Raw genomic sequence first — 24,027 nt, 5'->3', positions numbered from 1 at the left:
GAATAACGTGAGTTCGGTACAGCTCTTCTGGAAGATTTTACCAATTCACGTTTTTTGTTCGTACGAATAAATAATAAGCTGCGTCGTTTTCTTTACCTCTCTATGACAACGATAAAAAAAAACTTGTGTTTTTAAAAAGCAGTTACCCCATTTCGCACCACATTGAATCAAAGCTACTGATGAAGGATACAATTTATAGAAAGACTCTGGAATGAAAAGTATCGGCTGTCGTATCTAATCGATCAGATACTGTTTTGCAATTCTTAGCATGTGCTGCATGCTGACCATGTTGTTTCACTGTTAACAGGGGCACATATATAGCAAGATAAAGCTGGTTGCAACATCTACTTCTGCTACTTTTCTATTTCCGACGCTTAATTGATTGAGCGTATATCTGGGCAACTAAAAACGGTACCCTATTACAGCATACGCAGCACAGCACGTCAGTCGCTTGATAGCTAGTTTCCCTTCAACTTACATGTATAAGAACAACCAGGCGTCCTTACATGAAGTTTGCACTTATACTATAGCTTCGAAACCACGCTTTAACCCGATCAAGTGTGGGAAGCAAGTACTTGAATGTACCTGCTGAGACAGAAATGCGTTTTGCCCTATTTAAATGTTTGGCGTTTGATATCGTTAGTTAGTATTTTGGCTATTTTTAATATTTCTCACTAATAATTCACCTTTGATCTTTTTTTTTAATTGATTTCAATGAATTAGGGTGTATCGTAATGCTTATTTGCCTTACACATGTTGTTTATTTTACAAAAACGTTTCACAATAGTGTCTGAGCGAGAATGCTAAACAAACTATTTAACTGCTGAAGAACACTACAATTTGCAAATACTATTGAATATTTAGATCATTGCCCTGTTCAGTGTATGTATATTTTGAAACGAGTATGTAGTGCAAAAAAACAAGCACTAATCAGCAATGGAAGATAGCGATAAGATTTCCCGAGGCATTGTCGGAACGATTTATTTTGGATCAGTTCTAGCCAATAAAATCGGTTCTTCTTATCTCAGCTTTGCCGAACGAGGCAAGTGCAGGACGCTTTGCCAGCTCTCTACAATATACGTTATATGTCTTCCACTACATCTTTAACAGAGATAACGACGATTTCATAGTTGAATGAAAGCCAGCTTAGGATCGGTGACACTTAGGCTTTATGTACTGCTGATGTTTGGCTGGTGGCGAGTGCGCGATTTGACAGCCGCCTCCATTACAATGCATTATTAGCGAATGAAATAACTTGCCATGCGATAGTCGAGTGGCAAGAGCAAGGTCTTTGTGATGCTACTTGTCACCTGTGGTCCTTATCATTTATAGCGTAGCACTCCAGCCTAGGGGAACGAGAGCTATGAGCGAAAGGTTTGCCGTAGGGTTCTTAGGTATCACATCATCAACGCCAGTTTAAGGCTTCCTGCATGTCTCTGTTCGACAGATGCAGAAAAGTAAAAAATTAATATTAATCTCTGTTGATACCAGTTAGCAGTATATATCATATATTTCAAATATGATAGGTGTAATCGAGGGTTTTCTACTTTGGCATTTCCTTCCTCTAGAACTCTATGTCGAAATGCACTATGTTTTATTGGCATAGTGCCGGATATACTTTGACGGTTTGAAAAGAAACGTGTACAAACAAACTTACGTTTTTTGCATAATAAGAGAAATTAAACATTTTAAGAGTTTCCCAAGACACAGGCATGTCAGAACCCATCTATTTTGGGATGCATCCTGGTAGAAACAGGTACCGAAAAACGATAACGAACACGATTTATCAAACGACACCAGACGATTAGATACATGCACTCTCACCCAGAACAACGGCACTTAAAGAAAGCACTGAAACAGGCATAAAAGTCCTCGTTCCATCCTTTTACAGCAATCGAGTCACCTTGCATTACTTTAGTTTCCTCGAGCGCTCCCTGCGGCCAACGGTACAGCCAAAGAAAATGTAAGGCAGGATCACGATAAATGTGTGCCGTGCTGCAACAAGATACATTAGAAATCTTGGTTTCGCCATAAGGACGTTTTGCTCGGTACGCAATGAGGGTGCTTATTTCAATAACATGGCTTTTAGTTTTAATAATATGGTCTAGAAAAGTAGCCCTAGCTGATGAACACGTGGCTTTGACCGCCGTGAATCCTGCTGAGATACGTTTGGATCACGACCGTGTGCGCTCTCTTCGAGTCAGAGAGACCGTTCATCTTGCGCGCAGTTACTTAGAATTCACGTGGGATGTGTGTCATTTCTGCAATAGTTACGAGCTCGTCATTCGTTTGAGCCATTATTCATTACATCGCGTTTTGAAGTACGAACTTAAGGCAAACGTGAATTCGTTTACTACCTGGAATTTACTACCAAGGACTAAATATCACCTGGAAATCAAAACACTGCCATCGGATGCCACAGTTAGTTCAACGGTTGAAGGCGTTACGTTCTGCGATGAGGCTCCGCCGCCTGTGCGAGATTTGGTGGTTCGTCCCCTGACCAACACTTCGTTACACGCTAGGTGGTTATCAGAAATCAGTGACGGATCCCTGATAAAAGTTGTCAACAACGATATTCTAGTGCAAGAAAAAATTTTGTCCTTCGGTTTCCAATCGAATATTACAATCGAAGGTCTTGACCCCGATACCGAATACGAGGTACAAGTAATCGCATTTTTTGAGCCGAAGAGTAACAGGTCCAGCGCACTCACAGTAGCATCACAACAACGAACGCTACCATCTGAGCTGCCCGATCTTCAGTTTCAGGGGGAGGATCAAAGTTCTGACATTAAGCTTCAATGGAATAATTCTAAATGGCCATGTCCAGTTAGTCATCAGGTGGCTTGTTACGCCGCTCGGGAGGGTCCCAGACCTATAATAAAGATAGATCTATCAGGCTCTAACAATCTTCTAGTATTTAAGTCGATGTCAGATGAAGTGACTGAATTGAATTGTACACTCACGACATGGTTTTCTTCTGATCCTTGGGCTCAAAAAACGCATCAAGTAATAATTAGACGTCAGCTGGATAAGCCTAACGAGCGTCAGTCAATTCGTTGCTATGACAAGTACTACTCTATTCGCAACTTAATGCTTAGTGTGTCTTCATGTGATGAACAAAAAAATCAGGGATTTAAAAGCAATTCTCTTCGTATTCAGTTTAATACTAACACGTCATTGAACCATCATTACGTAACGGCTACTAATGAGGTAAGCAATCACTGCTGGTTAGTACCTAAATAATTGAGGCGTTGTAAATAGAAGATTCTAAAGCGTTGAGATCACTTAAAAATTTTACCAGCAGCCTCAAGTCATTAGGTACATAAATCGATATCTTAAAGCCTCATTCTCTCTATACTTTATATAAAATCTAAAAAAATAACTAATTATCATGTCCAGTAAAAATTTTAATAGAGCCTCTGAAGTTTAGTATAGCCTCCAACAGCTTCATATGCGGAAAAATAGGCGTTCATTGGTGGCTATAGTAAGCTGTCATTGATTTCATATTACCGCCAAGAGGATGTTCAGGCCGATCAGAAATTGTACCTAAAAAGAAATGTGCAAAAAGTGGGAAAAGGCGGAAGACAACTACTGCATCAAACATATTTTTTCTTTTCTGGTCAAGGTATTCAATCTCGATGGGCTTTACGGTTTCAAAATTTGGTAAGGGATTCCGTTTTTCAAGGCGTTTCCATAAAAAAAATCGACTTTCGTATTCGATCGAATCAAGCAGGCCTTTCTACGCAGGCATTTGACACGAATTTGAGTTAAAAGTAGTTAACTTACAACTTGCTATTAGCAGAAATAAATTAACTGCAAATAATGTACACTTTCCCAACAGTGCGGTACTACCTTATATCCATATTAAGCATCTGTTATCGCTAATTACCTCTATTATCGCTGCTTGAGCCACTAGAAGGAGAGTCAGTGAAGCGACTACTTGTCGAATTTTGACGAGATATTTGATTTGATCTAAAAAAAAAAAGTACAGTCTTTTATAATTCATTCATATCATGATTGCAGAATAGAGTATATTTTGATTCATTCAACTCATTTTCATTTAATACTCCATAGTTTGTTTTGATACCTCTATTGCTCAGCCAACGTTTAAGTGGTACAAAAAGAATGATATGTTTGGCTCTACGGGGATACTTTTTCGTCTTTAACCAAATGAAAACTTTGAAGCAGACGAATTTTACGCAGATGATAAAATGCGAATTTTTTTTTATTGATTTCGAATTGATACGAAAAATGAGAATAGAGTTTCCTCTACATATATATATATATATATATATATATATATATACTTTTACCCTGTATCAGAGCAAGCGTTTGTATACAAACACGTAGTCGACTAATTTTTTCGGAAATGAAATAGTGTTTTGCACGCTTACTCAGCACCCGGATACAGTTTGCTCCTTTAGGTAATATGTATCCTTTTATTAGGCTTGATTACCAGCTGGAGATATTTTTTTTGCTTTGGAACAAAATTAGACACTACTAAAATGTAGACTTATCACTTGTTTTCCTTTATCCTATAAATATGTAAATGTGTACAGGATATGTTTTTACGTTTATCTTTTTCCTCCATACTCTATTAGAACTGAATAGAAAACCGTTTTGGCGTATAAATATAGAAACAACTCATTACGTTAAAACTATATATATATTCCTCTAAGCATCGTAAAATCGGTGCTATTGCAAAATGAGGGTATCTACCTCTTCGCTCGTGCCCGCGGCAATAAGCAATGAATTGCATTATATAAATCAAACCTATTGTGCAATGACATATATTGTGGTCAATCATTTGATTTTTCAGTATCAACTATGCAGAGATAACGTAAGTTGTTTGGCATGGGTCGAGCTATCGGGGCACCAGTCTGTCCTTACGCTTGGACCAGGCAACATTTTGCCTTGGACGTCATATATTCTCAAGCTTCGAACGACGATCAGGTGCAGCATCTGAGAAACATTTTTACCAGACATAAATAATAATAGAGTTATTTATCAGTCCTTTGGTTCATATTAGTCATCCTGGACGATTTTCACAACGGTACTACTCTAGCTATATTTGAATGTGGACTATTCCATTTCTATATCCTCCTGTGGAAGGCCATCGAAGACGTTTCGGTTCAGTTCATTCGAGCTTCGGATGAATAGAGAGTTGACGTAAATTGAGTTCACAAATACCGTTTTCCAAGAGTTTTTATTGGTAAGCGTTTCTAATGCATGAGCAATCCTCTTATGAACCACATTTCCTATCTCGTCAAACACTCTATAAAGAACGAAAACTAGCAAATACTTTAGCAGTAGATCTCTATCGACAACCGAATTTGCGTCGGTTTGACCTATCACGGCCATTCGATCGAGTTGAACGTGCAAGTCCACTGAAAACACCTGTTTTCCTACAGAGTCGTGTCATAACTAATCTTGCGACGCCTTATAGGATTTCCCTATTTACTCAAGGATCATTGACAAATCAAGTATCAAGAGTTCATTTTCAGAGACCTTTACGCGTGCTCTATATATTATAATGATTGATTGTCGATCCGTCTTGAAGTTGTAATCATTACAGAGCTCAGAAGGAGGAGCTATTCCAACTACCGCAACTAGGAGGCATTGTGCCTCCAGTTTCTTCGCTGAAACTATCTCATAGTACAAACAGTAAGTTGCAAAACTCATTTTGATTTTTAATTTCACCGTTGAATACGAAATTTAAAAAAGACCAAATTCTGGTATGATGTGGTACGGGTAACAGACCGTCAACATCAATCAAAGCATCAGTCGGAAGTTTATTGATTTTATTGTGGCCTTACAAGATTTTTGATTAGATTATTATTGAGTTACTGCGTGTGTGTTACACTTTCTTGATGTGCCGTATCTTTCGTCGTTGTTTACACGAAGCGAGCAATTAAGTTCATATCATAAGTTCTCTTATAACACCTTCAGGAAGATTTCAATGCACCAATGTTTTCGCCAGCGGCCTTTACTTCGACATCGGTTCATTATGTTTAGCACCTTCAAGTACTCTGACGCTGCTTGAGATCAGTCCCCATAGACTCCTAATAAACTAATTAGCCGACAGGGTATCGACACGTAAGTGGTTCCAAATGTCATTCATTTATTATTATGATTATCTGATCTTGGTAATAAGGTACGATAGTATCGTGGACCTATGCGACTATTCCGGAGCCAGATTACTTTCTCCTTACCAAATGCATATCCGGTCGCCCGGGACAGAGCGGGTCTAGCTCCACTTGTTCAGCGACATCATTACCACATAGCAGCAAATCGGCAACCCTTACATCCTTGGAAAACGGATGCGTCTACTACATCTCCATTCAAACGGGAAAGGTTGTTAAAATGAATACATAGTTAAAGGGTAACACGTCCTAATTTAGCATGAGTCGGCCACCGGTTCTTCGTTAACTGTACAGTATATATTTTCAAGTTGCACTAAGCAATAGCAAATCTCTTTACCAGGTACGGCCTAGTTATAGCAGCTATGATGCTGACAATTGTGGCAGTGTTTTGCATGGAGGATGTAGATGCTGGTTCAAAACGAAATAGACAGAGAGTCAAGTTGAAGTCAGACTTAACTTCAACAAATGTTGTGCATTTAGAACTAACAAGGGTTAACAATGATTCAACCCAAAGCTTCGACTATAATCTATACAAAGAACTGTTGATTCGAGTAGAACGATATGTCAAAATCGTGATATATTACTACAAACTGACAATAAAAATCAATATAAAATATAAAATCATCTTGTCTCTCTTCCATTCAATAAATAGATGCATCGCGATACAATTATACAGAGCGAGCCGCGCGCGGTTTCATTCTACGTACCCAGTCAAGCACAGATACCTGAGAAGATCAGCCTTTCGACGGAAAATAATGCTGACTCGCAGGACGTAAGTCAATGAGTGTTTGTTCTCTGGCTTTATGGCACAGATCGTTTCCTTGTACTAGATTTCCTGTCAAATAAGCAGATTCATTTACTGAAATAATTATTGTAATTGAGCTAGATGATATATATATATGACTTAGCTATATATATATATATATATAACAACAGTAATTAAAACTATGCCCAATCTATGTATTACTATGCCCTTACGCCTAGCGTGAAGGATCGCTTCAGTTTAATAAATAAAAGTTATAAGATACAGTCGCATATCTTTCTCCATTTTCTGCTTATAAGAATGTCCAAATAGAACGGTGCTATATTTTAGGGGACTCATAAATAAGGCCTCTCAAGTAGTATTCCCGCTTCTTCCACACTAGGCTGTTGCGACTTTACCACCAAAAAATAACGTAATATATTTGTTGACCAAGTGAAACATGCACGTACAAGGAACGAGCACATAGGTCAGGACTAAGTTATAGCGTAATTACTGGCTGTGTCTGTAATGCATATTATTCTTATAGTTTTGGTATGGTTATGTAGGTTAACTTATGATACTAGTAGGTCAGCAAGTTAGATTATGTCGTCGGTGATGATTATCGCCTTTAGCTATTCCATCTATTCCCTATCGAAATTTTTCTCATATTTTGCGTTACGTGGAAACCCTAACTTTCTGGTATATAATATCAGATGTCTTAAAGCAGAAAATGCCGAAACGAAATGCCGAAGTACAACAGTTATTGAACACTTCCAAAAATAGAACCCTCCTTATAATTTTATTGAAATATCAAAATTTCATTCGTATACTTCCAGATAATTACTTGAAGATTAGCCACATAGTGAATAGTCGTTTGTATTATAGGTTTATAGGCTTGTTCAGTGTCGTGTAGTTAGAAAGAAAATTTTCGCAATAAGTAAGTTTAACAACGTTCCTCTTTTTCCGTTTCGAACTCTTGAAGATCCAAGTGAAAATTGATTACAAAGGTGGTGCCGAATTATCTAAGGTGACCGAGTACCACGTCAATATTTGTGGTACACGACTGCCTATTTGGGATGAAGAAGTGCAAGAGGCCAAATTCTGTAAAAAGTTCACAGTGGCAACAGAAAACGCTACGTTCAGCTTCTCTAGGTAAGCTTTCAAATACTCATTTAGGCGTGACTTTTCCGGTCACACAAACTTCAACTGCATGAATACCTTGATTACATGAGTCAATTAGGTTTTTGTAATGACCCTAGACTAGAATAAGACTATACAAGTATATACAATAAAGAGCTACTAGGTGGACTAGGTCATTTTCTACATGCACTCTGTCTCATGTACGGTTTTTTTCGGGATATTTTCGATTTTCAAAGATTCAAACTTGTGATTGATTCATCGGTATGTTTAGCGAGCAGAGGATGACTTCTTATAGGTATCGTAAGATCAGCCATATTGAAAACCAGCAAAAAAGCCGATTGCAAACAGAACGTGCCATCAAAACATTTGATATGGGCCATTGTGTGACTTCTAGCTCACAGTTATGTGTCTTGTACGGTTATCTCGTAGCGCACTTTTTGATGAACACTCCAGTATCAAGGCGCTTTATAAAAGTCGAAAATTCAAAGACGAGAATAAACTAGTCTATATCTCATATGGATGTCAGATCGATTACTTGTTTCAAATAACCAACCCAAGGTGTGTTGATGGGATTTTTAGATCTCAGTAGAAGCAGTTCAGTTCAGCATTACTTCAACAACAATTTGAAACGAGCTTCTTTAAATGTGTTATGTTTATCCTTAAGGAAGGTTCTTAAAATATCCTTAAAGATGACCGCGACGTGCCCTCTAATAAACAACACAGCATTATGACGTTGACCAGCTTGACAAAACGATTCTCCCTCTAGTGTATGTTTCACATATACATTATTAAAATGATATATTATCAGATATACAATGGTGAATAGACCTGGTCTGAACTGACTTCCTTGAAGTGCAAAGAACAACAAATAAAAAATAAAATACACACACAATGTTGTCTAAATTTGAAAAACAGACTACAGGACGTATAAAATAAAAACTGTAAAAAAATGAATATTTTCAAAACATCAAATAACATCTGACATATGCAACTAAGAAAAAGAAAAAACTGACACCCGATAATGCAACTGCGTCAGACTGCCTTGGACGGAGTACGTTATCACAGTGGACGTGTGCTACGGAGTGTTCGATTCTACGTCGGCAGCGAATATAACGTTGCCGACCTATCAGCCCGCACCGGTTCCATTGGCAGGTGTCGACTGGGACGAGGATAAGGCTCTTTTAAGCTGGAGATATCGCAGCTACTGGGAGCCTTCCGGATTTATTGTCTCCTTTTGCAAAAGCCGCGAAGACCCCATTGAGGGATGCAGCAATATTGAAACAGGGCGACGCGATAGATACTACCAGGTAAAACACTGGCAAAAGTAGCTTTTTTTCTCTGCGCATTATTGAGTTATGGTTCTTACGACTTCGAAGTTACGCATTGGGGACACTTTAGAGAGCTGCAAAGAAGTATCAGATCTCTGGTTGGGTTTTACAGCTCAGATACAATAGTAACGCTTCATTTATTTGTTTTTATACATTTTTTGTATCATATAATGGGTTGAGGATTCATCTATATTACTTTACAGGCAATAAACAATGGCCTAGTTCTTTTATGTATAATATGACGCAACAGTCACAACACTATTATTTGCCCCATGCGCGCACTTGCCTATAAGTCGAATATGCACTCAATTAATCGTTTTGGGCTTAAAGAAATCAGGATGTTTATTACATTTCTATAAATACACACAAATACTGTAAACATACGATTTAATTTCAAATAGTATCTTATGCTTAAAGTGTACATACATGTATAGAAGGCAAGACAAAAACACACACGCGGGAAGAAAACAACTTCATAAAGCATTAACTTGTCTATCTTGTAATAATAATTAAGGTGAATCCGGACGATCTTCCCAGCGGAGATTTGATTGTACTGGTTACGCCTTTCGTTAACTTCAAAGGCTCGTATATTGAGGGACCTCGCTCTGAGCTGGTACTTAACCGACAACATTCAAACCAGCAAAATTCGCTTAGTCTTAAAGGCAGCATCAACGGTAACATCGCAGAGTCAACAACGAAAGCGGACAGCGGGGAGGATGATCAGTTATATTTAAACGAATGACGTGGATATAAAAAGATAAATAGTGCAAAGTTATTCAATAAAAGTTGATGGAAAAGTGAAATGTGGATTGGCCCACACAGATGACATCGCTGGAAGCCTCCGAGAACAATTGGACGCTATACCAATGCCTTTCCTACAGCTTCGAAAATTATCATACCGCTCGGAAAGTAGACCATTAGCTCCTTAGAAAGATCCACACAGTTCCAGATAGCTAACACTTTAAGGACTCGTTTGCCTGAAGTGATAGGTATTGGTTATTTTACAAACAACTTACCACCAGAAAATAGCACTCCGTCTAGTTAGATGGTATTTATTTAAGATATGGCCATGTAAAAACGTTAGTTGCGTACTTTATTTTTTGAATTGTGCATGTCCTCTTATATCGAACTTTCTCTAACGTATCTAGTATATGTGATGCCAAAAAAACCAACGATTCATCTTAAACATATCGAATTCTAATTCATTTATAACGTGCACAAGTAGTATTAAAGCAACATAAGAAGCCATAATATTATTCTCTCAGTTGTATATTTATTCTCCCTTAGATTATATTTATGACTTCATTATTCTTTGCAGTTTGAATGCCTATACATTTAACTTCTGTGTTTCAAAACAGGTTCTAGGTTTTCCCGACCTCTAATGCAGACTAATGTGCCACAAGTTGCTGTCAAATAATACATTAAAAGTAGATTTAGAAGGACAAAGGAATTAGAGGTTCGGCAATCGGCAATACGAAGATTTTCGTTAGAATGTTACCTTCTGAAGGCGGAGGCGAAAGGGAAATGGTATCCAAGCGCAACGGGTTTAATGCACTTACCGTAAGCCTCTATCAACTCAACGGCCACAAGCATTGCCTATCTCAACTCTGTACGCTACCTCAGAGGGCTGTTTTTTTTTTCTGATTTGTACTGTACAGCTTCAAGCTAATTCAAGTGCTCGAACAACACGCAACTGATTAAAATTACTAAGACAACAAAAAGACAAATATCAATCGAAACGATAGCATTTGGCGCGAATAGTGAAGTGATTCTCGTATTGACTGGACGGGAAGTGTGTTTGAGGCAAAAACGACGACGACAGCGAAAGGCGCAGCGTATTTGAGGCATATCTAGGCCATCGTACACATAAACTCCAAGTGAACAAGTGGCACAATTCAGTGTTTTAATCCATGTTAGAGTAGTTCTCGCTGTATGCGTGGCAGTTTAATAGATGTGTAACGATGCTCATGCGTATTACGCAAGGGTAAAATAATCACGAATAGAGACCTATTTTGAACAAGAACTAGAACCGTCAACGTATGCTGAACATGAAAATGATATTACGACGTTGTACATGTCACGTATCAGACAAGTACAAATAGCGTGACAAGCGAAAAGCAGGGTAGTATTCGAATGTAGATGGGATTCGAGAAAATGGAGTAAATGTGTGAGACAAAGCTTAGTGTAAACATGGAAAATTCTTTGATAACGTAATCTTGTTACGTCATAAGCTAGAATACAAGTAGGGATGACAGATAGCTTGTTCATAAGATATTTGTCATTCCTACTTGTATTCTCTTATGTATTTGCTGTTCCTTTTCACGCCTTTCTCAATTTATTTACTGCCGTCTTGCCTAAAATCCTGATGTCTGGGGTTAGGAAACTCGTTTGACCAATTGGGGCCATCTTCACTGTCCAATGTGCTGCTATGATTCCCACTTGCCAAAGATGATAACAGATGATAATCTGTTGACGCGCGATCTGAAAAATACAATGGCAAAAGAAGCTCGTACTCAATCTCCCGCAGGGCAATTTTAGCCGCCTTTACCATGCACAGTCTAGGCATTGTCAGGGAAAAGGATGACGTTGTCTTATCTGTAGGGTTGCTTCTGGTGAATAGGCTCGCCCAGTTGATGCGATTGGACGACTAGCATGCCCATCTTGTCGACTGTCTTGTTCTTCTCTAGCATTACCTAGTGCATCAAATTTTTTTCGCTCGGCCCAGCGCAAATGATAGGCTTCTTCAAATGGCAATCCGGTCCAGCGTACGTCCAAGTTAGGTGTGTCTCCCTGAATAACCCGCTCTTTTCATATAAGCGTGGAGGCACCACTTCCCGTCACCCGTAACAATGCTATATAGAAAACTGTCGTCAGAGCTGCGTACTACCAGGTTCCAAATAAAACGTTGAAAAGCAACTGAAAGCTGTATTTCTTTATGCTTGGCATACTTGGTTCATGAGGCACGAGGCTTCTAGTTTTTGCGTAAGATTTAAGATGCCTGCCGATAACGAAATGATCGTGATTCATCGTCTCGCCCGATTCATAAGTTATTCACCGGCTATTCGCCTTCAAAAGCACCTTGAGTCTGTCTTGAGCGAACCTGGATGGCCGATCAAGGTTGGGTGTAATCTCCTGCTTCAGAATGCTATTACTGAACTTCGCAGAATAAATATTTCCGGCTGCTTCTGTAGGTGGTCGACGTTCGTAGAAAAGAGCAATTCGCTTTTTCATTAGGAACATTTATCCTTGGAATCTGAACTCTACGTAAAATTTCATCCACTGCGCAAAAAAATTACAATGGACATGTACGGATAAGAGAACACTTTTAATGGTATATAAAAGGAAACAAGCTGTGAAGAGATGAAAGGGAAAGGCGCATTTAAACCAACCTAAGATTCATGACGTGCAATTTATAATTTTTTTTTCACGATTTTTTTACACATATATGATGTTATTCATAGCATCGCAGTCACGAGAGTTAGACGTACTTACTTCATCATTGAGGGTTAGCAGATACAAAGCGTGCTAATTTAATTACGTAAAGCCAAAATTTTTACAGAGTCATTGTGCCTCCTAAATTTTAGAGATATAGCAACTTGGATACCCAAGTACATTAAACATGACTGACACACGACTACTGGTATATAATTATATTACTGCTATTGTCATTAGTATATTTACGATCTTTACTGCATTAACAGTATCGATAATTTGGCTCTGTGTGAACTACTCACGCTTTAATCGTTCAAATTCTAGTTGACCCTTTTAAGTAATCCCCGCCGGATTGTGCGCAACTTTCGAATTTAATCCCTCAGCTCTACCCTTAATTGTCTCGGATTTTTCTATCGTCTCAGATCTTTTTTTTCTAAATATTGCTCAAGTTTTAGTAATGGAAAAGAAAATTGTGGAGGACTAATTTCTATAAATACGGTAGTTGAGGCTTTTTTTTTTTAATGCTACAAGGTTCTGGTGAGACAGATTTCGATGGAGATGCATCCGATGGAGAGGCGCAATTCTTTCTATGAGTATTTCAGTAACCTTCCAAATGTTCTGACACAAATCGTGTGAAAAATCTGGGTTCCTTCCCGCTCTCTCGTCGAGATTTGGTGATTCTACCGCCAAAAAAATCAATATTCGATAACACCACTGCCAACGGAACGTACCTCCGATGGTCTCCGCTAGGATCAAAGTATAATCTAAAAGCGTTCGTTCTATTTCTAACCTTTACATGTAACACCCGGCATTTAGAGGACTCACCTTAGATCGAATGCGGTAAGGGTCAGGCCACTCCCTTTTGATGGCATCACGCTAAATTATCTCTAATAAGTATGCGTTTATTCGCATATGAGCAAAATTTATTAGATCTTTCGAGTCATGTTAGCTCCTTTTTTCGATCATACTCGCCACATAATATTATCATTATCAATATTATTTATATACCACAATGATCTTTTCATGCTTTCTATCTCTTTGTCCCTCGCTCTTGACGCCTATCGTTGTATATAATTCGTTTCATTCATATATATATATATACTGTATGTACTGCATTTAATAAAATGATACTACACCCTGAATGTAGTATCATCATAAGCATGGCCCTGATCCGTCAGTGGAGCCTGTCTATTGTACAGCGTATATCTTTCTGTCCGTTTGTTTCATTTTAGCTATTTGTTCCTTTATCACCATATATCTCTACGCAGTCGATATTATTGTATCTCTCAGTGTCCCTGAATGGTCGAAGGTCAAGCTACACTGGCGGCTGCTGACCTTATTCAGACATTCATACAATGGTTATCGCAATATTTACCTTCATGTGTATACGATGAGTGACAGTTTGCGTTTCGCTTCGCGTTTTTGCAATCGATTCCCGTTCGACTGCCCCGTATTTTGCTGCATAATTTATGCACTAGCCTGCTGTCATGTCTGTGATATGATAATAATGGTAATTGATGATTAGCGTAATCCTGGCACCAATATCATTTCTTATATTGTTTCTATGTCATGTTATTTTCCTCTCGTTTGCCTCCTTACTACATATGTCGACCTATTCATTGGCGTCGACGGCCCGACTCTCTTACTGTCGTCAGCTTACTTCAGACTTGCACCTTGAGACCCGTCAAGTGCAGCCAAGTTGGGTAATTTAGAAGATGAAAAAAAGACGAGGAATTTTCAGTCCTAAAAAATAAGTATATTAATAATGACAACAATCAGTGTTAATTATAATATTCACTGTGATAATAATCATAGTACTAAATAATAAATTAAAATAGTTTCTATTATAAATTTTCCGAGGTCGTTAGGGGGCATATTGTACAATTGTTCGTTGTCTTAATATCTGTACCACATTGCGCCAGTCGCCTCGGCGTTCCGAATCAGTGAGATATGTAACGGTTTGCCTCCGTGATTATTAGTATGATATTTCTGGTGGTACCCGTAGATTATCTATTATGTGTTTGTCACTACTCACTACTCTTGTTCGTATTATACTGATTATCTAAAAGTATCATGTATAGCAATATATAATTAACAAACAGAGGCACATAGTTCACCAAATGTCCTGACCGTTTGTCAGCTGTGTATGCTCATATGATCACTATAGTCAAAACACATTCTAGAATTACAAAAACCTATATATATATATATATATATATATATATATATATAAATGTGTGTGTGTGTGTGTACTCGGATGTGAACTTGAATAAAATTAAAAGGTTTCCAGTTTGTCAGAGATCTGGCGTTTGTACGCATGTGCCACTAAGCCGATTATTAGATAAAAAAAAAAAAAAAAACTGTGCTAATCTCAAAAGACCCAACACTAATTGTACAGCCATTTGGTATTATAGAACTTACTTTGCGCGGGGAACACGTTGGATGTTATTCACGTGTAACGAACGGGCCGTATTAACTGGTCGGCAGGTAGTCTTATCATAACAAACAGAACACTACAGGCATTCTTCACGCCCGCGCTATTTCAAATTGTGACTACATGAATTTTACGACAAAAACTGAATCGATATCAACTATACAATAGTGGCACAATCGTTTAGCCTTCGTTTTATTATTGCCCTTACTAGTATCTAGCGTGAAATGATGATGTTCTCTACACGTTACACAGCCGCTCCAGACAGAACTGGTCGAAACTTTCAGCGACTTCCGAGCAAAATGCAGAATGCTGTTTGAATAAAACCCAGTTCTGGCTAAATAAAGTAATGTCTGCCGAGACAGTTTTTAAAGCGTATTTAAATAACGACAATAATAAGGAATACAAACACCCTAATCCGTTCCCTGTCGCTGTCTCTACGTCGAGTCTGCCTAAAAGAAAAGAAACCGTATTCGTAACTCGGGCACCCGTATTAGCTCGTAAACCAGTGAATTACAAATACAAACGAATAGTAATTATCCGCACGGCATGTAAATCCTAAACGACTGTCGGCCGATCTATTCTAAAAACAAGAGATTTAGCTTTGTACAAAAGCTAAATCTTCATAAGGTTGACTTTGTCGTCTTTCGATCAATTTCATAACATATGCTATATACGCTCAATGCGTTGCGGTGCAGGGCTAACAATGAGTAAGGGAAAAAGGTCGACCGGCGTCTCTGTTGAAACAATATATGATCGAGCCGCAAAATGCGACACACTGACATCAGACCATTCTATTGTCGAAATACAACCTACTTTGTCATCTAACTTAAATAGATATGCATGGCCTATGATGAATATTGTTTGCTGTTAGTGAAAAAATAATGTCACTCTTTGATGCGTTCAGAGGTAGGCAGCCGGTACAATACGGGTAAAATATATGTTGAAAGTTTAATACGACGTTCGTTGTGCAGTCATATTGTTACAGCAGTCGTATGACAATATATTCATATTAATTTAAGAATCACTCGTGATCTTTGTCGTAATACTGATGACCAACATGCGGCCAGATGGGTTCCTTACATAGTTATCAAGTGCTTAGAAAATAGTACCACCAAGGGTTAAATTAGGGCTAATGTATATATATATATATATATATATATATATATACATTAGTCATCATATATAAATGAACTATGTGCTTTTATAAAATGTCCATTTACAATAGCTCTTTCTGTAAACAAAAAATAAAAAAGCGTTTCAATACACCCTCACACGTGTATCATCGATATTGCATTGTTCATGGATCGAATATCAGAGACCACATCAAGTTATACAAAAATGAACAGTGATCCTAGTAGAACTTCACTGTCTTCACGGGGGCATCTGCCATAAAGTTGCCATTGATAAACAACAATGGTATAGAAACCCGAACATACATTTAATGAATGATAAACCTTTCTTTTACTAACTAATTTTGTTATTATGAATAGTATTATCGTAAACATGTCATAACTGATATCCATACGCATGCACTACACAGTTACCAGTCGCCGACCTAGTAATGTACAAATAAATAATAGCAATAATAATAGTTTGTATTAAAATCAGATCTATTATATAGTCTAGGTCAAAAATTGAAAGAGGTATTCGCGAAGGCATCAATGTAGATGAAGATTTGGCTCTATATATATATATAAATGCGTGTATCTGCGGTGAAAGGGGGAGTATGGTGGATGAAGAGAGCGTACTAATCGTAACAGTTACATATGCATATCACCTATATGGTCTACCATAATCCTTATTAACGGCAAACTGAGTTTGCCGGTCGCACGTTTGACGAAGGTGGTAAAAGAAAAGGAATTGCTCTTCACTTGCGATCATAGAATCCACTGTGTATTGAAATTATACGCACTCGGCTAGACTGATCCAGTATCTAACAGTGTATTTCCATTATTTCTCCCAGTGTATTTTTTGCGCTAGTGTATGGCCTCTTAATATCTTGTGCCGAAATCGTTCGTTCTGAAGGAAATGTTCCGTCGAAATTTGTCTTTCCATGTGCTAGCAAGCTTCTGTTTATTCGGGGAAACCTGATTCTGGTTTGAATGAGCTATATATATAGACGTGTGTGTATGTGCCTGTGTTTGTGTGAAGAGGCAACTTCTTCCAGCTCGTGGAAGGATTGGATCATTTATTCGCTTAGGCTTGCAGCTGCTTCAGTCGGATAGCAGTATTTCAGCCATAGCCATCTAAGCTACTGACGTCAGCTTGCTACCAAATACTAACCAGAATCACTTTCGTATCCATTCTGCTTTAATTATATTGTTGTATCTTGATAGAAGTCATCCGTTCACCGGCCTCTCCTGAGTAGATAGTGATTTGAGACATTAGTTACGGTCGTGGAGAAGTGCGGCTTGTGAAAGTAAAGTCATATCAAGCTGCCTCCAAGTTACTGTGGCTAGTCTAAACCCCTGACAATAATCGTGATTATCAGCAAAATGCTTGAGGCCGCATTCAGAAGGCTCTATTGTCGAGCCTTGTGGAACGCCGGCTAAAAATACAATTCAGCTGACGTGGCGTTAGGCTGAGTCAGCAACAACGCCGATTGGGTTAGGAGCGTCGTTGATTTCTAAACTCATTCGTGCTGTCCAGTTGAAATGGTTGCCGACTGCTGTTGTTGCTGTTGTTGCTGCTGCTGCTGCTGCTGCTGTTGTTGTTGTTGTCCATTGGAGTTGTGGCTGTTGTTATTGTTGTTTGGATGTTTATGACTGTTGTTGTGATGCTGAGAATGAGGGTCCGGTGATGGTGGGGGACTGATACTCGAACAGCTGTTGTTCGAAGTGATCGAATGGCGCGGACTCGAACGCCGAGACTCCTATGGGACAAACAAGAAAAGCAACCTTAGAATACAGAAAATTAACTAGCAGGAATTGACCCGCAACTTGACTTGGAGGCAAAACGTCAGACATGTGATAGTGGGAAAGTTTCACTCGATATGAAGCTCGTATTTGACTTGATAAGCGTAGATGTTTAAAGCAAACAAACGAAAAGGTGTTCTGTCTTCTATCACTGACATTAATGTCGCCTAGTGCCGGATCCGAACACTACAATGCGGTTGCTTAAGTTCAATACACGCTTTCTGGGGCATATCGCTACGAAACAGACCCAGCTACCAAAGTGTTTCTCGAAGACGCGTTGTACAATTGAAGCATACCTTGTGGCTTAATTAGTTAATATGAACGTCAGCTAAGCTATGAGCATGGCTTTTTAGATCGTATTGACTGTCGGTTGTCATTAGGATACTGACGTGCAACTGCAATGATGAACGATGATCCTGCTGAGTGGCGCAGGATGATGATGATGGCGAACAGTCTGGCGAGCGCATTGATGACGGCGCACGCCGTCTTGGTTGCGCCGGAATGACTGTTTTGACAATTTGACCGGCAAGTGACGTATCGGACATGTACAGTATCATGGGTGAGCGTGTCAGCGGAAACAGCAATTGTCACAGAGAGCAGAAAAACAGGGGTTTGCGCGCAAAACCCCCGCACGCAGTCCAAAACGTAGAGAACAGCGCAACAGAGGTGAGGCAAGCAAAAACGAAATCAGCCAGACCGTGTGTTAATATACAACAAGCGCCTATATTTCTAAAAGTATGGCAGTTACTACCTATTATTGCGTACTTGCGAAAACACTGTCTCATCTACAGGTTGCTACAGATGGGCAGCGACAGAAAAATAGAACGTCTGTTTGGTGAACTATATTTATTTTGTTCTATGAATAGGCTTGCTATACTTATTTTCTGCTGGAGGCAATCTGAAAACTAATTAACTAAATTGGCCTATTATAGGCACTATAATAGGCTTTATGATGTGCGTACGTAGATACGCCGAATAAATGGGTAGCGCGTAACAAGAATCAACAGATGCTTTGCGGAACATACCTAAGCATCATGTTCAGTTAACGACGATGGCACATTCTACATCTGCATTGTTATTGGCAAAGTGTTAGTTTTGAAGGAGGTTGGCTTGCTGACGGATCAAAGATAAAAGAAAGACAAGGGTGTGTTTTTTTATCAAAGCACATTCTCATGGTTATGAAAACGTGTGGGAAATTGTCGTTGTACTAACGTGGTGGCGGAGGCTTATTAGGCAAAGGGGGTCGAGGCGTTGACGAAGTAGAACTGCTTCCGCCGGACATCGACGACCAAGTCGAAAGGCGATTTTTGCCACCTGTCGCCGCCTGTTCCTCTTGCGCAGCCACCTCGTGCAGCGTCTGCAGAAAACCGTAAAAGCGAAAACAGAAGGAACACGGAACAGACGATAATTTTAGCTACGATTAACATTGTGCCCACAAGAACCTTGTCTGCGTGCCATTGCAAAGTGTTTAGCGAATTAGTCTACTTCCACTAATCGGTTATTGACGTACCGTTGGAAGATCTATGAGTTTGTGTACCTCTCCAGGTCCCATATGTTGCAGATGGTTAAAGTTGCTTGGAGCTGAAATGATACGTGAACGACGGTCCACTGTTCGAGTACCATCAGCGCCTCGCATTGAAAAGCGCCGTCTGAAAAAAAGCAAATTCAGATCTGAGTGAGTATTTTGTGCATTAGACCTCCTTTGATGTATTTTATTAAAGATTCACGCCAGTCATTAAGTACCCTGAAGTAAGTTCCCGCTCACCTGCTAGCAGCTCCGTGAAGCACATCTGCGATCATGATGAGGTTATCACGCAGATGTGAAGGATGCATGTATACTACATGGGGTTGATCTCCAATTTGAGAGATACATAGTGTACCTTGCCGGTTGAGTGGGCGCGTCCTCCGGAGGTTTACCGTTTGTAGCCACTCGCCAGAGGTCACGTCAAAACAGTCCACGTGGCTCTCTGCATATACGCATAGCACCTGGCAAGTGATGAAGTACATTAGCCTCTTCGATAAGAAAAAATCGAAAATGTGCAGTCTATCTCATTTTCGACAATATTTTCAAGTTCGATATTTCATCCAAGGGTGCAGATGCATTTTTAAATTAGTAACTCGTTGCGTTCAAGCTAAATATATTATAGTCTTCTTCTATTTATGCGTCAAACCAACTGGCTTCAAAAGCCCTTATAAATCCGGTGCGCGCACCCTTATGCTGTCATCTTTACCTCGTCTCGGAGACTAACGTATATGGGCGCACTTGCAAACATTAGCTCTCGTTCACGGCTCTTTTTCCCTTTCGAGTTGACGAATATGCCGAGTTGGCTAAATACCAACAGGTACTCGTAGTTGGGCAGCTCGATGCACATCAGCGCATCGATTGGCGTATGGTAGACAAATGACAAGTTGGAATCAGGTTGTACAAGGCAAACAGGCTCGCAGAGTGCTTCCAGACTGCGGAATAGGTCATCAATTAACACAATACACAAACGATATTTATTGGGGAAATTGAGTCGTGGTCGATAACAGTGTTCCAAGTCTTCGTTAGCGTAAAGCTATCATTTGCGCCACAGATCGACAACACCCGTCTGCAGATGCTACTGTCTCTATAATTAGCTTACATAGTGCTTTTTCTACGGCTCACCTGTAAAGATAGAATATTGCATGGCACCCAACACACAGCCTATCTGCTGTTACGTCCAAACACTGGACGGGCGCCGTCAATGAGATGACTTGACGACCCCCGTGGCGGGTTTTACTACGGTTGATCTGGTGGATGAACACTTGTTTTTTGACAGCCACGCAGAAGTAATGCGTGCTCTGTTGATTATAAAACAAATGTGTTGTACAGAATGTCACGCAACCCTTAGTGTCAGCAACCTGGAGTAGAAGTGATAAGTTCATGTTTAGATCGATATGAAGGGAATAGCCATTACATTACGCCAGCTGTTCGCATGAATTAAATGGAAATCAATGAATTGCATTACACAAACCTTAATCCAGTCGACAGAGTGTTTGAGGTCTAACGCAGCGACCGGTATAAGACGCAAGTTACGTTGCTTTCCGGAGATGCAAAGAATTAGCTGCTCTTCAGGCAGATATTCAAGCTGTTCGATCTTTTTGTTATAGCCCACTTTGCAAATTTCGTCATTGTCGAGATCGACGCAGAACAGGCCTTCTTCCGTGCCGAGAAGGACACGTTCCTTTAAGCGAATGGAAATACAATAATTGCTGGTTAGATTATTGGCAAGGCAAACTACGACGTGCAAAAACCGTTCGCGTGTCGTTGAGTATACTGCTTCGCACCATATCCAACGGCACGCTATACGCCGCCTATAAATGAAAGAATATCAAACGAGACCGTATGAACAATATTTTTGCCATATAGTGGCACGTTTAGATGAAGAAACTGTACCTTCGAGATTATGACCGCTGATAAGCAATTCTTAATTATGCTGAGCGTCGAATCAAGTAGTTGTTTCGGCTCTACGAGTCTTCGGTGAGCCAGTTTATTGCGCTTGAGAATCCGGTGGAGCTCGGCCAAAGCGTCGACCCATTTATTTTTTTCGCTCTCGCGGTCCACCATCATTAGGGTGATCGACTTTAGACCTGGCGGGTCGAGCATGGAGGTTGCTATCCTAAATATACATGGCACATCCTTACGATTTGCATGAATAACATCGCTTTCCAGCACTGCACTCACGATGAAATCTGGGTCACGCATATCCAGTACCTGGGAAGTATCAAAATACAACTAGATAATGTTTGCTTTAGAAGAGTTGATGACGCAAGGAAAGAAGCAAAATTACAAATTTGTTCAGTTATAATCGTTGATTTATCGTTGTCCATCGGCGCTTCTACGGCTCTTGATATCGAGCTGTCCTTGTTTTGTCACGACCATGAAGATCGTTCGACTAGGCCCATTTGTAATGCAACGAGACTAAGGTATTACCGAGCAGAAATTTTTTAAGAGAAACGCATGATTTCGATCACGACGTTGGTTGGGTCAGTATGAATGTATACCTGTGTGGCAGAAACGCACGCCTGTTGTATTTTATCAATTTGGGCTAGGGAGGCGCCGTGCCCAAGCGATCCATGGCCGCCCGGGCCCCCAGCTAGCTGTTGGGTGTCGTAAAGGAATAGTTTGAAGTCGCATACGGCTACGAATTGCCTCTGCCAGCCCTTTTTTACTCCGCCTACCTTCGGTACCTTTACATAACCTTCGTACGCGGTGCCGACCCCTGGATAGAGGCGAAGGGAATGAAGCCCGGGAATTGGAAATATGTATTATTCGAGAGAAAAATGAAACATTATTTATTATATTACTCAGCTATTTTTGTCGTTTCGCCCTCTTCATTACGTATATCTATAGTCGAACAGGAAGTAATTCAATTCAATTAGTATACAACTATTATTGTATAAAGACGCGAACATAATACAAGCATACGAGGCGGGTGTCTTTGCCAGTCGATGCTTAACGAAACGATGTAAAACACTGCATAAAAATCATTGGGAATAGAAACATAGGAAAAACATTATACCTCTTGTGGGGTCAATCGCCAGTAAACCCTGACGGTGCTGGTCCGCAGGCACGGGACATTGGGGCGGCACCCGATCCTGACAGGCCACATGACACGCGAAGCCACACACTTCGCATACGACTCCTTGACGGCTTAGCCCCAGCATCAACGACGTGCATTGGTTGCACTTGAGAGGAGCAATGAAAGACCGTACCAGAAACTGATGCGCTTTCAGCTGCAAGGCAGAACAATGCAAGGAGGTATTGCTATTAAGTAGGATGTGACCAGTAAAATCAAACAAGAGCACGCAATAAGTGAACATCCCATGTATCAAGTACCTTAAATAAGTGAGTTAGTAAACTTAAACGCCACCCATTTCAGCCCTATACCGTTGTAGTGACTGAAGAAGGTTAGACCAATGTTCGCCGTCGAGACCACCTGACGATGGCGTTCCCTCGTGACCAGCAAGCTGAGCTAAAACCACTACGACAAACATCCGTTTCCAACAAATCTTACTTACCTTGGCAGCTGTAACGGGAATGGTTGTCGTTGTAATGCTGTTCGTGTGTTGTAGTGACTTGTTCAGGGCATCTGAATAGGTGCCGGCTCCCTGAAGGATAGGCGAAGATATAACGAGATTTCGCGATGACGGTCTTGAGCCCATTGCCAATGACAAATTCGAGCCGACAGCGGTGCCTTGAGCTGCACTGGTGCTCACGAGTGGCGCAGGTGTACCGGACTCCCTCTGTCCAGCTGTATCCTTGAGAAATTGATCGAGTAGAGTATCCCCTTCATCAAGCTCCTTTTTTGCTTCTTTAAGCGCTTTGTCCTTTTCGCCCAGTTCTTGCCTGAGCCTGCAATTAAATAAATTGCGTACAGCACATGCCAATTGGTTAAAAAACAGCATAAAAAATGGTTGTATCACAAGAAGCGCTAGCGCGGTGAGAAAAACGCGTATATGCCTAGTATATACCGTATATTATCACGAGGTATAGGTAAAAAAAACCATACATTTAAAGATACTCCTACACTGGGCAACGACGGACAGCTTTTATACAATACTATTAGGTATAACTAACCTTTCAAGCTCCTTATGTTGCGCAACCATTTCCGCACGCACTTGACTCAGTTCCTCCGCAATCGCCTGTTTCGCTTGTATTTCGCTCTGTAAGCTTGATTGTAATGCCAACAACTCCATCTTGTCGAGCTTCTGAGAGCGTCGATTTCTCCAGTTCTTTTGCTCCAGAGCTCCTCCACCACTCGAGGGGATGCCTCGAAGATAATCCAGTTCCTGAGTCATCTTCGTTGCTAATGCCTGAAGGTATTCTCTGGCGTCCTTTTCATCTGACACCCATTGGATAATTTCTGTA

The 24,027-nt window shown here is 40.0% G+C and overlaps 2 protein-coding genes and 1 long non-coding RNA gene across 7 annotated transcripts in view; 1 reads left to right on the top strand and 2 right to left on the bottom strand.

Annotated features, from left to right (window-relative positions):
• Positions 1 to 955: 955 nt before the first annotated feature.
• On the bottom strand, positions 956 to 1,830 carry LOC147756654 (uncharacterized). Its single transcript, XR_015322902.1, has 2 exons — positions 1,658 to 1,830; positions 956 to 1,436 (listed from the first exon to the last, which is right to left on the bottom strand). It is a non-coding gene; the product is annotated as an uncharacterized LOC147756654 (long non-coding RNA).
• Positions 1,831 to 1,906: 76 nt separating this feature from the next.
• On the top strand, positions 1,907 to 10,156 carry LOC111248243 (uncharacterized). Of its 3 annotated transcripts, none has more exons than XM_022800218.2 (8): positions 1,910 to 3,210; positions 4,820 to 4,953; positions 5,576 to 5,664; positions 6,155 to 6,354; positions 6,796 to 6,915; positions 7,868 to 8,037; positions 9,062 to 9,332; positions 9,868 to 10,156. In XM_022800218.2, the coding sequence occupies exons 1-8, from the start codon at positions 2,056 to 2,058 to the stop codon at positions 10,093 to 10,095; spliced, it is 2,367 nt and encodes a 788-aa protein (XP_022655953.1). In that variant the 5' UTR covers positions 1,910 to 2,055; the 3' UTR covers positions 10,096 to 10,156. The 3 variants fall into 3 exon arrangements, with proteins under 3 accessions (XP_022655954.1, XP_022655953.1, XP_022655952.1); XM_022800217.2 differs by having other exon boundaries at positions 1,912 to 3,210; positions 5,561 to 5,664; XM_022800219.2 differs by lacking the exon at positions 9,868 to 10,156 and having other exon boundaries at positions 1,907 to 3,210; positions 5,561 to 5,664; positions 9,022 to 9,160.
• Positions 10,157 to 13,686: 3,530 nt separating this feature from the next.
• Positions 13,687 to 24,027, bottom strand: part of gek (serine/threonine-protein kinase gek) — a 42,633-nt gene continuing 32,292 nt past the window's right edge. The window contains exons 9-22 of one of the 3 annotated variants that reach the window (XR_002672485.2): positions 23,737 to 24,022; positions 23,178 to 23,511; positions 22,679 to 22,892; positions 22,161 to 22,378; positions 21,553 to 21,870; positions 21,131 to 21,340; positions 20,782 to 21,017; positions 20,366 to 20,591; positions 19,900 to 20,120; positions 19,645 to 19,783; positions 19,347 to 19,491; positions 18,524 to 18,639; positions 17,503 to 18,091; positions 13,687 to 14,528 (exon numbers count right to left, since the gene is read on the bottom strand). Coding sequence is in view for 2 of the 3 variants with exons in the window: in XM_022800213.2 (XP_022655948.1) it covers positions 17,852 to 18,091; positions 18,524 to 18,639; positions 19,347 to 19,491; positions 19,645 to 19,783; positions 19,900 to 20,120; positions 20,366 to 20,591; positions 20,782 to 21,017; positions 21,131 to 21,340; positions 21,553 to 21,870; positions 22,161 to 22,378; positions 22,679 to 22,892; positions 23,178 to 23,511; positions 23,737 to 24,022 (2,903 nt within the window). In the remaining variant the exon portion in view is untranslated. Of the gene's footprint in view, positions 14,529 to 15,372; positions 18,092 to 18,523; positions 18,640 to 19,346; positions 19,492 to 19,644; positions 19,784 to 19,899; positions 20,121 to 20,365; positions 20,592 to 20,781; positions 21,018 to 21,130; positions 21,341 to 21,552; positions 21,871 to 22,160; positions 22,379 to 22,678; positions 22,893 to 23,177; positions 23,512 to 23,736; positions 24,023 to 24,027 lie in introns of those variants that run through there. The other 2 variants (XM_022800213.2, XM_022800214.2) reach the window with 2 other exon arrangements.

Source organism: Varroa destructor, unplaced genomic scaffold (genome assembly GCF_002443255.2).
Source record: "Varroa destructor unplaced genomic scaffold, Vdes_3.0 BEIS01000003.1, whole genome shotgun sequence".
In the NCBI taxonomy this organism is placed as follows: Eukaryota; Metazoa; Arthropoda; class Arachnida; order Mesostigmata; family Varroidae; genus Varroa; species Varroa destructor.
Note: the sequence above shows the minus strand (reverse complement) of the source record. Positions and strands in the feature narration are given on the sequence as shown.